This window comes from Buteo buteo, chromosome 10 (assembly GCF_964188355.1).
Source record: "Buteo buteo chromosome 10, bButBut1.hap1.1, whole genome shotgun sequence".
NCBI lineage: Eukaryota > Metazoa > Chordata > Aves > Accipitriformes > Accipitridae > Buteo > Buteo buteo.
Genome location: NC_134180.1, coordinates 39,738,803 through 39,755,331, shown reverse-complemented (window position 1 = coordinate 39,755,331; position 16,529 = coordinate 39,738,803). Strand labels below are relative to the sequence as shown.

At 38.0% G+C, this 16,529-nt stretch overlaps 1 protein-coding gene across 1 annotated transcript in view; it reads left to right on the top strand.

Annotated features, from left to right (window-relative positions):
- Positions 1-16,529, top strand: part of DAB1 (DAB adaptor protein 1) — a 164,945-nt gene that overhangs the window by 42,320 nt on the left and 106,096 nt on the right. Inside the window, exon 2 of the mRNA XM_075037198.1 lies at positions 2,185-2,384. Coding sequence (XP_074893299.1) covers positions 2,318-2,384 — 67 coding nt within the window. The 5' untranslated portion in view covers positions 2,185-2,317. The remainder of the gene's footprint in view (positions 1-2,184; positions 2,385-16,529) is intronic.

The window sequence follows — 16,529 nt, the reverse complement described above, 5'->3', positions numbered from 1 at the left end:
TTATAAATATTTTCCTTTTGTTAAGTGGTTCATGTTAGTGCTTCTTGTAAAGTTACGCAGTTAACCTTTAGGTAAATGTAAATCCAAGTTCTAGAAAAATAAACTGTCAATCCAGCTGTGACTTGAGTGATGCTTTAAGTGCCAATGAACTGTAAAGACTGATGCATCCCTACTGTGCTGTAAAACTAAATATTATTAAATTGGGTTGTGTGCAGGGGGAGGGGCAGGGGATGGGGGTTGCGAGGGACATCTGTTCTCTGCAGCGCTTTTCTCCCTGTTTGGTGGGGGGATTTCAAGCGTAAGTTAAGAGCAACTGTAATGACGGTAGGGTGAGGTGGTTCCCTGGCTGCACAGTGAACGCATCGATCTGTGCCGGGGCCCAGCAGTCACCGCATGTGGCGTCCCACCGTGACCATGTTTGGGGGAGAGACATCTCCCTGGACCTGGCCAAAGTGTGCTTCACATCTGGAAAGGCTGTCAGTTTGGGGGCTGTTATCTTATTCCTTTTCTCTCTGTGATCAACCTTCGTTTGCTTTGTCCTTTTCTACGGTTTTCTTAACTAAGAATGTTAATCAAAAAGCTTTTAGTTTATTCAGGTGTTCCAAGAAGGTGTATTTAGCAAGCACTGCAACTTTGATTTGTAAGTTGTTTTATTTTGCCTCCTTTTTGCTATGCGGCACGTATTCAGACTCCATAGAGGAGGAACAGGGAATTTTGTATTTCAAAATCAGTTCAGCAGATTTTGAAAAGCTATCTTTGAATATTCCATTATACACATACAGATTTGAAGAGCTTATTAAAGAAAGCCCCTGACACACTTCAGCAATATTAAATCACTTCAGATGGTGCATGGCAGTGTAATGTTACTGAAGCATTTTAAAATGTTAAAAGAGCCTGGATTTGAAAGTACTAGTGGCTTCACAGCCCTTACTGTGAAAAGTGATTTGAACTGTCAAAATTATTTCAATGTTTGCAGTGTATTACTTTCTTAAATGACAGAGAAGGGACATTAGTAAATAACTATAACTGTAGTTAATCTCTGGCCAGCTAACCAGCTGATATGGTGGGTTAATTTCTTTATTAAATGCTTATTTAATAACTGGGCAGCTTTTCAAACAGGCCAGATGGACTTCACTGTAATTGTGCTAATAATGAGAACTTTTTCAGAAAAAGAAAGGGCAATAAGAAGATGCATTTAGTGAGGGAACATCATGACAAATGGCTTTGGGACAGTATGGTCCTCTGTCCTCGACAGACTGGCTGAAGTAGGTGGCTCATCCTTCAAAGCAAGAAGGAGCAGCAATAAGAATTGGAGTAATGGTTTATTCTTTGCCTGATTGTTTATTCTTTGTGTATTCCTTGCTTCCAGAGCCCATACATCCCCAGTCCTACTTGCAGCCTTACAGCCAGCCTTCCTCATACCGCTCCAGCACATTTCTGCAGTTATTGCTGTGGGTTCACGGCTGGTGCATTTGTGTATCTGCCCAACAAACACATGTTATGTAAAGCTGTAGTTTGCTCTGTGAATGTTATCTTTTTTGCCCCTATCCCATTTGTATTTTGTAGGTTTAATGAACTGTATTTTCAGAGTTCTTTACAAGAAAAATTACTAGATGGGCGTTAAGAATTACAGCTTTGTTTACATGGAGGCAGATTCTTTCATGCTGGAAACATTATCATAAGCAAGAGGAATGGTAAAGTGTGATGTTCTTAGTAAGAATAATGAATACATTTTTCATTTGTCTTTGTTCAAGTAGGAGAATGAAAGCGTTCAAAGAGCATTTGAGGAGTAAAAATCTGAACTTACTATCTGGCAATATGTTTTTACCTTGGAATTGTTGCATTTAAGAATTGAGTCCTTGCAGAATGTTCTGCTTTTGGTGCCATTTCCAGCTACTTCCCAGATCATAGTCTTTGTCCTCCAGCTGCTGGTCCAGAAGTACAGGTCTTCTGTACACCTTGTGTGGTGTCTCTGGCCTGTGAAGACATCTCAGATATGCCAAAACATCTCAAACAGGACTAGATGACTGTGTTTAAGCATCTAAAATTGTGGGCAATTGACTCTGCAGATGGAGAACTTCATAGGTTTCTTTCTCAGTAGGCTTGCGATGGTTTGCCTTTTTTTTTTCTTTTATGTTTTAAACTCAGAAAATGACAGTTACTTTTTGTTTCCTTCTTTAACAGCACTCAAAAGGAGTGAATGAGATGAACTGTTTGGGTTATAGTATCTGAAAGGCTAAATTATTCTCTTGGAGAGACGTTCTAAATGAGCCTGACTGAGATCCTGGATCTGTGTGAAGAGGACTAAGGATATAGGATGTCAACTGAGACAGAACTTCAAGTGGCTGTTAAAACCAGCACAAAGAAAGACTCCAAAAAGAAAGGTAGTGACTCATTTCTCTTTATTTGTGTGTATTTTGTTCTTTAATCAGCTCCTACATCAGCTACCTTTTAAGCATCTGTGATTCTTCTGTTATCTGTGCGCTCAGTGAAAGTACAATTTTTAAGCCCAGTGGAAGTCTGGTGTGGGAACATGGGATTTAATTCTCTGACATTAAAAATATATCTTATTGAAATATATTTTAAAAGGAAGAAAGAACTCATGTATTACAGTTCATTAATTTTTACTCTATTTGTACATTGCAGTTGTTTCACAAATGGAACTACAATTTTTAAAATTACTCTTAGCAAAAGATAACTTTTTTTTTCTCTGTTGATGAATAAATTTTCTTCTAAAGGCTTTGTTTCTACTTTGTTTTGAGCTCAGCAGAGCTTAAATGCACTATCTGTTACTGGAGGTTGAATCTTGCCGACACTTTGTGAAGTTACAGAGAACTCAGTAGCAATCTATAGAGACATTAATTGTCATCTGATAAAGGAAATATAAACAAAGAGGAGGAAAACTCAAAATTAAGGAGAAGCTATGAATAAATGCATGGTTGGATAAGTTCATATTTGTATTTACAATTTTGCATCAGATTGTAGGGCAGTTATTAGGATTGCTAAGCATGAGGAATGGGACAATATGAATTTGGTGCTTATGAATAGTAGTACTGAAAGATTTTTAGCAGGGATTTTTATCCATCGATTTTTATCAGTATTTTTTTGCTTATGGTTTTAAGTACTGATGAACTTGGATGCCAAGACCTTGAATTCTAGGGGTAATTCATGTTGTTCTGTGTAGCTGTCTTTGATTTTTATTTTTTTTTAAACCTATACTGATAATGAAATTGAAATTGAAAACAGATTTAATATGAATTGCTTGAATAAAATAAAAGAATGAAACAAAAAGAAAAATAATTTAATGGTTCTAATACTTGAGGCAGCAAGATTTGAACTTTCATGTGAGCTTTTCATTTTGTCATCCTGTTTCTTTTTTGCGGGTATATAATTTAGCCATTTACTTCTGAGGATTTTTTAATATTTTTTTTAAGACAAAAAAAAATTCTCATCTTTGCTCATATATGTGTGTGTTGCAAATTTTACTTGTCTTAGATATCTGATCAATAACTTGTTCAACTTCTGGATAGCTATACCTCTTACTGCAGCGATTCTACCAAACCAGTAATTAAGGCTTTGTGTTTGCTATAGCTTTTGTATCAGAAATCTTTATATTAGTGTTTTTAAGAAGAGACACAGCAGTTAAACATTTTTAAGCATTTGTTTGGGAAGATGGTTTAGAATCCTTATGACTACTCTAGGCCTAAACTCACAAGGAAAAAATGATTCATTTAAGACAAAAAAGCTGTAGTTTGGAAAGGCAAAAATAGGGAAACTGATGTAAATGAGAATGTGATCTGAGGGAGATGTTCAAGGCAAGTAAAGAAAGTAAAGGCGGTTTGGTTGTATGATCATTCAGTATTTTGGGGCAGGCAGGAAATTTAAAAATGTCAGTTCTTTGCAATGTGGGTAACATACTTTTGATGTGTGTCTCCTATGTTATTTCTTCTGCTGGAGGGTGAAACTTTTGAAAATGGCAAACAACTGTTTTAGGAACTTGATGTTTATGTTAATAAAATATTCAGCATCCAACTTCTAAAAACATTTTCATAAATCATAATAAGTGAATGCTTCTCTGCACAAAATCTGATTCTATCCCCCAAATGGAAATTCTGAGAATTGCCTTTACTGCTGAGAAGAATTATAAAATATGTTCTATGGCAGCGATCAGAGCTCCTTGCAGTGTGTACAAGTATCTGAAGAACTGGAAGGGACAGTGTATGGCAGTAGCACATCTCCAGAATTAATCTTGTTCTATTGTATGTGCAAGTCTGAGCGCATCTGATCACATCCAGCCATCTGAAGGCCTTGTGGTACAGTGAATGCTTTATACAGACAAGGTATACAATTCAGACAGTGTTTGTTATTCAAATCCCACATAATAAAAGTCAAAAGAAACTTGGTGTGCTCATTTACTTGTCATTGAATTGCATTTGCGTATATTTCAACAAATGAGCCCTCCCCTGTATACTGTGAATGATGGGCGTGTGAAAAACAGGCAGGGTTTTTTTTCTGCTTTTTTTCCCCAAGTTCATTAACTGCAAGCAGTGACAGGTAGCAAGTACTAACATGAAGTTTCTAATGTTACTAATCAATGAGTTTGATTATGCAATGGAACTGAGTATTCCCAAGAAATTAGTCTTTGCTTTATAAACAGAAATTTCAGCTCTAGTGTATTTCCAGTGAATGAGGTTTTGTTGTACTTCTGCAAGAGCCATGCAACCATTTCCATCCAGATCAAGGAGCGGCCTCTTTTGCTGTATTATCTATCATTCTGGTAGTTCTCCTGCCATCTGCAGTTCACAGCACTGCGCTGAGAAAGAGCAGTAAGTTTGATAATAACTTCGTAACGGAATGTCTGTCCCACAGATGTATCCCACGCTGAAGATCTAGGGTGACTGAAAGGGGGTGAGGATTAGTACGGAGTTAGAGCATGGGACAGGGTTCTTCTGATCTCAGCATAAGTCTTCGGTGTAGTGTCATCTAAATCTTTAGAGGTCTCTATATCTGTATAAGGATATAGTAAGGTAGTGTTTCTTATTTGAAGTGTTGAAGTAATACAAAGCTTAATTCCTAAGATTTGTAATGTATCTGAATATAAAACATGATAAAATGTTAGATAAATGCAAGGTGCTCTTCTTATCAAAGTACAATGTCCAAAAAGAAAATGATGGTTATTCAGATGATGTGACTTGTATGTTTGTGGTATAGTACCTACCTTGAGTTAAAGGCACTGTAATAACATTAGTTAAGCAAACAATTTGATAACTTGGACAGGTTAGAGGAAAGGTCTGGGAGGAGTCTCATGATACTCAGTGAGTGCAAATGCGAAGTCCTGCTACTGGGATAGACTAACTCCCTGCAGCGGGGTGTGGTGTGTTTTTGAAGTTCTTTTATGGTTTCTTGAAACTGTTTTTAGGCTCTGTTGCATAGATTACTGATTTTTGGGTGATAGGGAAATAGTTTGATTTCTGCTGCAGATGAGGCAAATGACATTAACGCTCCTGCAAAGTTACGGATTTTACCAAACATTTCTTTTATGTGTTGGGAACACTTATCTCTTTTTGTAGTCATATGCAGAGCAATTCTCTTACAAGAGATTATTAAAACATTTCCCATTAGGCACAGTGTTTTTACAGCCATAAGCTTTCTAGTCATGGTCAACTCTTCAGTTTCTCTGTGTTGTCATCAGAGCTGGTTTGTAAAACAGTATTCTGTTCCAACACTAAAAGATTATTACTATAGTTAGGACAAGGACTTGCATACAAAATCCTCTCAGAAGCTGCTATTTAAGTAGAATCGCAGCTGTGAAACTCTAATGTACTATAGGTAAGTTCAATATTAACATAATATCAAATTTTAATTTTGTATGTTAACATTATCACCCTGGATAATCTTAAAAATAGGCTGTTAAAAAATTAAGTACTAAATTTGCCTTTTATTCAGTCAACATTGATCTGATGGATCCAGAATTTGCTGGGCTCTAGAAATCCTACCTGGTCACACTCCCAGCAGAGGGTAGGAGTTTTAACTGACTTGAAGACACAGTTACAAAAATGGAGGTGAGCCAAGCACCTCCTTTCCTCTCCAGATTGTCACTTCTTGCTCCCATGTACTGTGAAGAAGCTTATCATTTGAGGACCTGTGTTTTACCCTGACCTCTACAGCCCTCCTTTCTAAACTTTATTCCATCTTATGGGCTTACAACGCACTAGATACTATTAGTGGAGATTATATTTCTGCCATCCCCCACCTCCAGCCCTAATCTTCATGCCACTCTTGGCTGATACTGCTCGTAACTGTGGTGTAATTACCTATTTTGAGAACTTGCTCAAATTTTAAAAGACATCTTGAAGGGGTTTCATGTTGGTCTCTAAAAGGAAAGAATGCAAAATTCTCAGGAGATTTGGAAAGCTCTATTCTAGGACTTTTTAGTGATTTTCATTTTTTTTTTCTTATGAGTTTGCCAAAAATCATATGTTCTTCAAGAAGCATTTAGAGAATTAATGATTCAAATAATGCTCTTAAAGGCTGATTTTATTTCATTTGTTTATGTCATCTGGTTCATTGAGAGGTGAATAAAAATTACGTGTTTGTACCATTCAGGATAGGAAATTAGAATTTTTTATTAACCAAAGTTGTTAGAAACATAAACCATGTTTGTCTTGTATTACATGGGGAAAAGCCATTTTATAAGTGTGTATGGATTATTGAATCAAATTGAAAACATTTACTTGAGCCTATTGGAATTAAAATTGATTTAGAAACCTCTTTGGGGGAAATGTGTTGCATTGATGTTGAATCCACACTGACAACTGCCTTGGAACATCTCTGCTTGCAAAATTAACTTAAACAGGAAAACTGAAATGGGAGGTCAGTAAAGAAGTGAGCTAGGCTACCAGATTTGAATGCAGATCTGCACCTGCTTGGGGAGAGGCCAGGAGACTTTTCTAGCAATTTGGTTTCTTCCTCTTGCACTTAAATTCAGTAATTATTCTGTTCGAAGCTTAGGATTTTTTGCAAAATCATCTCTCATTATATCCCCTTGAGTCAATTTTCAAAATGACAGGGACTTTTAAAAATGGAGGCAAGATACAAAGAGGAGCTCAGGCATGTTGACAATCAGCATAACAATCATTGATGCTAAGGATCCCCATGGGTGAAATTCCCTTATTTAATAGGTTTCCACTGTAATCCGTGGGAAGCACGTGGCATCTGGAAACAGATTTCACAGTAGGCAGGCCGCCAAGCCGGGGATTGCTGTAACTAGCCAGTAGGAACATGAAATTTAGAGAGGGTGTGATGTGCTATGTCTGTACCAGAGCTAGACGCCTTCTCACAGCCATGAGTTGGGCACTTTGTTTTGACTGAATGAATACACAAGTTCTGAAGCTGTGGTTGAGGAGGGAAAGCGAGAGCGGACTCCGCTCAGGGGGCTGTTTAATGCCAGGTAAGGAATTACCCTGCTTGCACCAGCAGAGCAGAGGGAGTTGCATGGCAATGCTTTCTTGGCGGTAGACGATCCAAGTTTGATCCTCTTGGGATCAGAATGGCAAAAAGCTTAAGTGTCCCATTTTAACTGTCTTGACTACTAATTAAAAGGCATGCAGTGGCTCCAGAACCATTCACGTATATATTGGATTGGGCCTCTGGCAGAGTCACATCTCTTTCCTGGGTCTTTTAAACTCTAATGAGAGACTGGAGTCTGTCTAACTATCTAAAGGAAAACCTTTGCATCCCCAGAAGCAAAACTCTAGTCGTACTAAGATCAAACAGGAGGTACCTAGTTAGTTTAAAAGCCTTTGGGGATAAGCAGCCTTTAAACAAGGTTATGTTTTGTCATTTTCAGTTTTCATCATAGGTGCCTAATGCTACCCAAGTCCTGTTTTGGGTTTCTTAGACCTCATGTGAATCTAATCTTTGGACTAATCATTGCTAAATTTGAGAGTGGGATGGAGGTTTCTGGTTGATATGAAAGTTACAATTTTGCTGATACATAGAAATCTCAATGCAGTTTTTACAGGTTCATTTCCAGATTGGAACTTCAGTTAAAATTAATGAGCGCTATGAACAATGACGGTGGATTTTATTTTTTTTTTTAGTTATTTAACCTTTTTTTAACATTATGATCAGCTAACAACAATTAAAGCATTGTCACTGTAATGAGGCATTTCAAGTAGTCAGAGTGGCCTAGGTTCATTTATTTTTCCGATGACACAGCTAAGATTCATGGAATCCAGCAAAATTCAAATTTGATCTGAAGAGTGATGAAAGAGGGGCACAGTCAGGAGGTTATTTCATTGATGGGGAGTGGATTTGCTTTGTTTCCTTGCAGTAGTTATGAGTTTTTCAATAATTTATAGATCAAGTAACAGCAACATTAATTGATACACTAATTGTGTCCACATGCCTGCCTTTAACGAATCTCTCTTGTGAAATGGTTACTGACAATATTAATTGCACATCTTTTGAGTCTTGATATAAGTTATGAATTCATTCTCAAGTTGAAAGAGGGTGGGAAAATCATTAATTTTGACATTGTGTAGCTATAATTAACAAGAGTTATCCAATAACCTATCATAAATTAGAGAGCTCATGAATTCTATCTTAAATACCGTGTTCAACCAAAGGGGGTCCGTGGTTGTGTTAATTGAAGCGTTCTTGGAGGGTGATGGATGCTGTCTCTTGTTGCGGTTAAAATGTTTACTGTTGGTTCTAATTGAGAGACAGAGCTGCCTAAGTTAAGGTTGGAACTCTTGTCACTTTGCTGCTCCTAAGCAGAGGAATCAATAATCTGTTGAGTGTTAAGAATAACATTTCCTGAGAGCTTCTGGTGTGTTATCATTTCTCAATGTTTTAACAGTCGTCAAAGCATTTCAGTTGAAACTAGTAATTAGGAGCTTAATGCAATGTATGTTCCACAGAGGATTTGACTCCTGTAACAGTCATTAAATACAGGTGGGTGTTACTGTGCTCCAAGGTTGGCTCTACATTAGGAAATCAGTTGATTGCTGGCAGTGAGGATCACCTATGAATCCAGTTCAGCCTGTGTTATACACTGTTTCTGGCTTTCATCCACTTACACTATTAAACTACAATCAGATTTGATTGAAATATGGAGAAAGTGAGGGGCTGGGGCTGGTAAAGAGGTAGAACTTCCAAACAGGCAAAAAAATTAATTTTCAGGGAAACTTTTTCTCCACTTGCAGTCATTGAAAACTCCCAGCAAAATTTGTATTAGGACCTTTGTAAATGAAAAGTTTTGTTTAGAGAGTTCGGGGAAGAAAATTCTGTCGTGTAATGAATGTAACTGAGCAGGAGTGACCTAATTCATCCATATTAGTAGCTAAAATGCCTCTAGAGGTTTGGATTAGTAGAAGTTTCCTAATATGGTTCACATAGAAATGTTCTACAGGGACAAGTATGTTGATGATGATGATGTTTTTATATCGTTTTTCATCCAAAGATATTTGCTTGAGTAATAAATATTAATGAATGACATTTCTGTCAGCGTGTTGCATTTTGTGCATTTGAACATTTCTACTTTTCTGAAACATTTTGTCTTTTCCATTGACATTATGGGAAATTCTGCAAGTAATAATAAAATACATCAAAGTGTTACCTCTAACCTGTACTTTACAGTGAGTATCGGCTGTATTGGTAAATGATCCCATTTTGCTGAAGGGAAAGCAAAGACAAGTAAATCTGGAAAATTATCGTAGTAAATGAATCACAAAGACTTCAGTTGAAAAATAACTGTGTCCTTAATCTTTAATGTCACAGACCTTTTGAACACTGATCACTTACTGTTAAGAAAAACTTGCCCACAAGATTGGTAGCCTTTTGAAGTGTACTGTGGCTGAATTTGTAAGCCCTTCATTCATGTCTTATGGCATATTCCTCTTTAAGAGCTCAAAGAATTATATAGTGAATTTGGCCAAGTGATAAGCTCGAGACTCCCTGTGATAAATATGTCAGGCCCAGACATTCACTGTGCTCCTCAGGAGTAAAGAAAAGATATGGCTGTGATCCTTGTAGATGATGTGCTTTATCTATGGAATCAATATTGACATTACTGGCCATCCAGAATACAGATAATATAATATGTAATGTATTTGGGTTGTCCAACAGCACAGTGGATGAATGTGTATAACCCTCTTGAAAATTAATTCCTCTTAGAGATAAACATGTCCTCAAAAATGATTACATATTATTTGTATTATTTTTAACTAAACATTGTTATATGTAATAGCTAGTGTTAATGTAAAGACAGGAAAAAATGCATTTCTCTGATTTTACAGTTGGTTGGTTTTGCAGGTGAGACAATATATTTAATTTGTTTAACTAAATAATGGATTTGTGTGGGCCTTTTGTATGAAAGCAAAGGGCTGAATAAAAAGCAAAATAGTTTTTTCAGTTTTTTAAACTAGGCCAATTCATAGTGAAATCATAGGTAGGTGTATTATTGCACTTAATTGATTTTTTTTTTTTTCTGGTTCTTTCAATGTGTATTGCATTGCAAGTGCCAGATGATCACATCTTAACGTATAGGTATAGAATTTGAGCCAGCATAGTGAGTATGAAAAAGAATCAAGGTCCCCTGTGATGTAAGCAGCAAGAAAGAGAAATTTTTTTTAGAAACTAGCAACCAATGCCAAAGACGACTGAATGCATTTGTTTTTGCAGGAAAGGAGAAATCAGAGTACTTTTTGGTACCTTTGCTCTCCCAGGAATATGCCCCCAAAGATGTGTGTAGAGTCCTGGAGTCCTGCATGAAGTAGGTTTTGGATACAAAGGAAGATGTGTCTCTCTGGAGGGTGACAGTGGAGGAAGCCCTGGCAGAGCTGGGTAGTGAATGTGGAGAAATTGCCAAGGGTCAGACCAGCCTCTGTAAGTGGGTTCTGGCCCCTGTGAAATTGTGGGAAACCTGTGTCCTGAGAGCAAAGTGGTGGTGTATAATAATTGTACCAAAACCGCCAAGGTTAGTTCTCATACTGTGTACCTCGAGAGTTTTTCTTCGGTTCACATGCCATAGTGGTTTCTGTTTCTGGTTTCCTGGTGCGTATAATGTTAAGATCATGAACAGCTGGATGGTAGACTGATGGTTTATGCACCTATGATCCTGTTAAGTCACTTTTTTTTAAATGACAGAAGTAATCTTTCCCTGATAGTATTAAGAGCACTTGCTGCTTAGAAAAATACCGTGTCGTTTATGAAGTTCAGAAAGATTGTAAATTCAGTGCATAAAGTTACTGGCACTCATCAGTTGTTCGCTGAAGACCTCTATCATTAGGGACCACCTTCTGAAACCTTTTCTTGTCTTGAATACCTTCTCATTCTGCATTCAGATATCATTCACACCAGAACTGCTTTGCGTCCCGCTAGCCCAGAGCTCAGGCTGCAGAACTTCTATCCCTGTAGCTTCATGGACACTTAAATGGCTCATCAGCAGTGGGAGCTGCACCATGTTTCGCAGTTAGCACTCTGCAGTGAGGCATTTTCCAAAGATGACCCATTTTCTAAGCCATGAAAGAAGGCAAATCTTCATGCTTGAATCTGTGTAGCCTCTGTGAATAGAAACTGTACACGAATCCAAGCTGTAAGGAGCAAATACTTCAATGCTTCTTGATGTCTTTCCTTCTACTAGTAACAATAGTGAGGCCAAAGATAATCAACTAACCTGAGATTTGGAGGAGGCCATCTTTCAGTCTGTTGCTGTCTGTACAACCATGTGCGGAGGCACTCTTGACATCTTACAAGCCAAACTTTTCTACTTCGACCCTCCCTGAATAGCCAGTGCCTCTCCCCCACAACCTCTCTCCGTAGATGAGGATCAGTGGAGTTGACTCACTTCTGATTTAGACACAGTGTTTATCCTGTTCTTTTTGCCCAGGCTGAAATACCAAACAATGGAGGTTATCACTTATTTGCAAGCAGGTGAGTTTACACACTTTATTTACTACAGTACTGTTGGCTTTTCCCAATTCCTTTTATTTATGCTGTTGTGCAGCGCAGGAGGGCAGTTGCCAACACAATATCCATTATTATTCTGACAAGAACAGAGTAGCTTTCACTTCCATTTCTTGGAGACAGCATTACTCATTGCTGCAAAACAGCAATAAAAACAGGAGAAGTAGGGCAAATTATCATTTGGCTGCTGAGTTGTGAAACCGCCCTTCCTTGCTCCAAGTAGATCAAGTTTGAAGTGGAGGTGTGAATAGTGTATGGTCTCTCTGGGCTTTGTGTCTGCTTTGTGATGCTTGCATTAGGGAAGAAAACAAACTGTTGCTCCATCAACACAAAAGTTGGTATGTGTGGAACCAAAGAGGTTAAAATGATAATGTTTCCAAGATCTTCCGTTAGAGGTAATCGAATCTGGTGGGCTAAAGGGCCCAGGGGGTTCATCCTCTCCCAGCCTGATACAAGTCTGCTGAGGTTTGGTGTATCCAGATCCAGGCAGCAGCAAGGCTGAGCATGTATTCCCAATAGGCATGTATGCACACACTGCAAACAGACATACGTATCACCACCCCCAGAGCAGAGCTTTTACCAGCACCCACATAATCAGAAACAGCACCTATATATACATGAACAGCACAGATGGCTCAGTGCTGTTCCTCCCCTCTGGCTGACCAGGTATGAAGTTTGCTAGTGGACACACATACACACGTACACACTCTACAGTTTTCTCCATAGGTGACGTTAGACATCCAGTTTGTCCAGTAGCTGTCCCTCCAGACATCAGTTTTCTCCAGTTTTTGGCACCTGAACCTATGACCCCTCAGGATTTCAGCTTCATGCTTCAGTGGCTGGTACTCAGACCTCTCCTCCTACTTGTCAGCCAGTCTGACTTGAAGATCACTAGTGCTCTTACGCAGGCTCAGAGTGGAGAGCATGCCTGCAGTGAAGTCCTCACCCAGGAATATAGGGTGAGCTCAAGGGGAAAGGAGACTTCCAAGTCATGCGCTTACTCCCGAGTTGTGGGTCAGTGTTTTGGGAGGCTGCTATGTGGCTGTGTAGCACAGGTAAGCCTCTGCGCTTCCCTGATTTGTCCTAGCTGTGAAGGGGATGATTTCTTGTGAGGGATTCCTGGGACAGCATTGTATCCTCCTACCTTACCCATAACTGACCTCAGTGAATGCAGCTGGAGAAGGTGAGAGATCCTCCTGGCAGTAGTTTCAGAGGTGGTAGGATGTCCTGCATTGGGAGAGCCCGGCAAAGTTGTCCAAAAGCACAGAAAGCTCTAGCCTTGACTTCATAAATGTTAATGTTTCACAGCAGTCTCTTCCACAAATGATGGAAGGAACAGCTTTCTCTGGAGTCAGCTTGCTTTTAATGTCTACCTCATTTTAACTACTAGCAAATGTTGAACAGCTAATCTGTGATCTATAATTACACCTCTGATTCTTTTAGTTTAGTTAGAGGAGAAATTGTATAGTGAAAAGGATGATTTGGGGAGTGAAATGAAATTAAGCGTAGTAAGTCTTTTGAGGTTAGCTATTAATTTCATTTTTAAATATAAAATTGCCATCAAAGTATTAAGAGGGTAATATTCGCACGTCACAGTAAGGTGGACTAGCATGCTGATATGAAAACCAGGTGGAAAGCAAAAACATCAGTAGTAGTTGACTGAATTAATTTTTTTTTTAATACCTTGTGTTGCCTATATGAGTTATACATTGAACTCAAATGTACAAAGTCACATAAAGTGAATTAAATGCATCAGGGAAATTGGGTGTACTCTGTACTTGGGCATGGCTTAAGTTTAATATTGATATGGTTACCTATGTGTGTTTAGCATTTGCTATATTTGCTAGTGTAGGGATGTTTATGGATTGCAGTTTTTTTAAAAAAATGCACAGACTCTGAAATGTCTCTTTAAAAATAATGTGTCATCAGCCCTTCGCAGTAAAACTGGATGTGGAAGAACACAGCCTCCACTGTCATGAGCATGTCAAAAAGATGGCAATGCTGGAGAGACACTGGAGATCAAAATGAAAGCTACCTACAGAGTTCTTTATCTGTCTCACCTATTTTCTTTCCCTTTGCTAGACTATAACTAAAGCAATATGTTATATCTATACCTCTATATTTAATTGCATTAAAGAAATGCCAGGGCTATAAGGTTAAGCGCTAAAATTCTAAGGAAGCACAGGCTCAAAGTTGCCTGTGTAAGCCTAATTTAACATCCCTTCAGGATATACATTTTCATACAGTTTTTAATGAGCTGAGTTCATACTGCTGTTTCCTGGAGACCTTTGCCCTGTTCAGTGAATGGAAGGACAGTGGTCAGGGAATGTGCTCCATTTGGTGCAGCTTTCTATGCTTGACAGTCAAGATGGAGCTGCCTGCTTTGTTTGCATGGTACCCCAACCCCAACGCGAATACACAGATATTGATGGAAGCACGAGAAGATCTAAATTCTTTACATCTTAGAAAAATTCTTTTCATATATATTTCTTAAAAAAAAAAAAAAAAAGTCTAGCAACAGGTAGAGGGGGGTTGTTTTGTTTTGGTTTTTTTCAGAAAGGATTTGAATGATTTTAAGAAGGCAGTCTGATAAACAGCTTTTGCAAAAGGTCACATCATAGAGACATGAAAGGAACTGGAAGAAGAAAATAGTCACAATATTCAAGCTGACAGTGGTGCTTCAGTAACGTACTCTGATAGATGTAAAAAAGAAGACAGATTGGCTTATGTGGGAATTAAATAGGGCCATAAAAACTGTAGGTGTTCTGGAATTACTCTTAGATATTTTTTCAACAAAATGAGCAGGTATGTTAACAGAGGAACTTTTTGTAGAGAAGTATTATTTTCAGCTAAGGCTTCGTTAAGGAAACTTCCTCAGATGCAAGATAACATTTCAGAAAGAGAAGCTTTGTGTGAGAGAGGTTGGGGATCTCTCCCATTCATTGGAACAGGAGAAGAGCTTGCCCTGCGTGCTGATTGTGGGACATGATTTTAGGGGGAAATCCCATAGCTCTGGTGATTACCCTGGGCTACTTTGGCATATATATGTGTCTCGCCATTTTCTTCATCCTTTCTTCCTTCTTTGTTTGATTTTGCAGCTCCTTTTTCCTTTTGGAGGATATCAGAACAGGAAAAATCTGAATATTTTGAATGTGGATCCTATTTTTGAGCAAGCTTTAGCTGGAAGAAGGGAACAATAAGTTTAAAATGAATAGTCTGAATGACTGGAAATCAGTGCAGAGCTTCAGAGGGGGGCAGTCAGAGCAGTATTCAGGAGAGATTATTTTGGCAGCACTTTCTGAACTAGTAAGAGGAACAAATGGTAAGAGTCTGAGTTGTGAAGCAGTCGGTTAAGATAAGGATGCTTAACATGGCCACAGGGTTAGAACAGAAGGGGATGAACAGTCTTTAATGATACTAAGAGGAGGTTTATTTGAAGTTATCTAACTATTTAAAATGATGGAAAGGCCCATACTTGGTAGCTCACCTGTATGTGCATACATTAATGAGGTCCGGGATAATGCAGGTTTATCTTCTTTCTCTTTAGGCCAAGTCCTTCCCTACCAGGCAAGTGTAGGTAGTCCCACTAGCTGCTAGACTACTTACTTCAATGAAAAACACACAACTTGGGTCTTCAAAAATAGCTTGAAAGGAGTTCTAACAACCTGAAAGCCTCCTTTAATGCTAGTTTGGATGTTCATGGGTGTTTTTTTTTAATGTAGAGATATTTAAGAGACCAACAAGGATCCTGGGGGCAGATCTTGTGAAAGCAGTGAACCTTCGTTGTGTTTAAAAACATTTAGGATATCACATTAATTTAATTATTCATTCATTTTAAATTATCTCATAACCATTTTCAGGGACATGGTCATTTCAGCAAATAAAGACAAAGTAAATAGATATCCCATATATTTGAAAACCTAGTAAACTCTCTGCAGTAATTCCTTAATTCAGTAATTCCTCATAGTCTATTCAATGCATAAACTGCCAATATACTGAAAAGATTATGAAGATCACAGAGGAAGTTTGTCGTTTTTGCTTTTTTTAAATCTTGTGGTGGAACTAATCATTTAGCGCTAAATGTCCATAGAGCAGTTGGATACAGGAATTTTAGTAAGTGAAATTATTGTGTGTTTATATGAAATACTTTGTGGCTTTGTATTAATCTCCTCAGTTCTCAAAACAAAAGACAATCTAAAAAAAAAGATTTTGTGGGAAGATTTGGGTCCTTTTCATAATGAAGCAATCAATGGAAATTTAAAGATGCAATAAGAACTTTTATAAACATACTATGAAAACATATTTCCTGCCGCTTGGTGGTTATCTGTTAAGATAGACAACTATAAAGATGTCACTGTTAACAAGTAACCTGACTTGATGACTTTTTATACTGGAGTCCAATTTTATAGTAAGACTTTCGCAACAGAGGAAATTTGAAGCCTTGTAATTTTGAAAAGCAACTGTAGGAGTTGTTTTTCATCTTTTACTCAAAGTTCAGCTTCCAGGAAAGTCATATCGATATTTAATCTATTTTTGAATATTTCATAATGAGAAAGCTC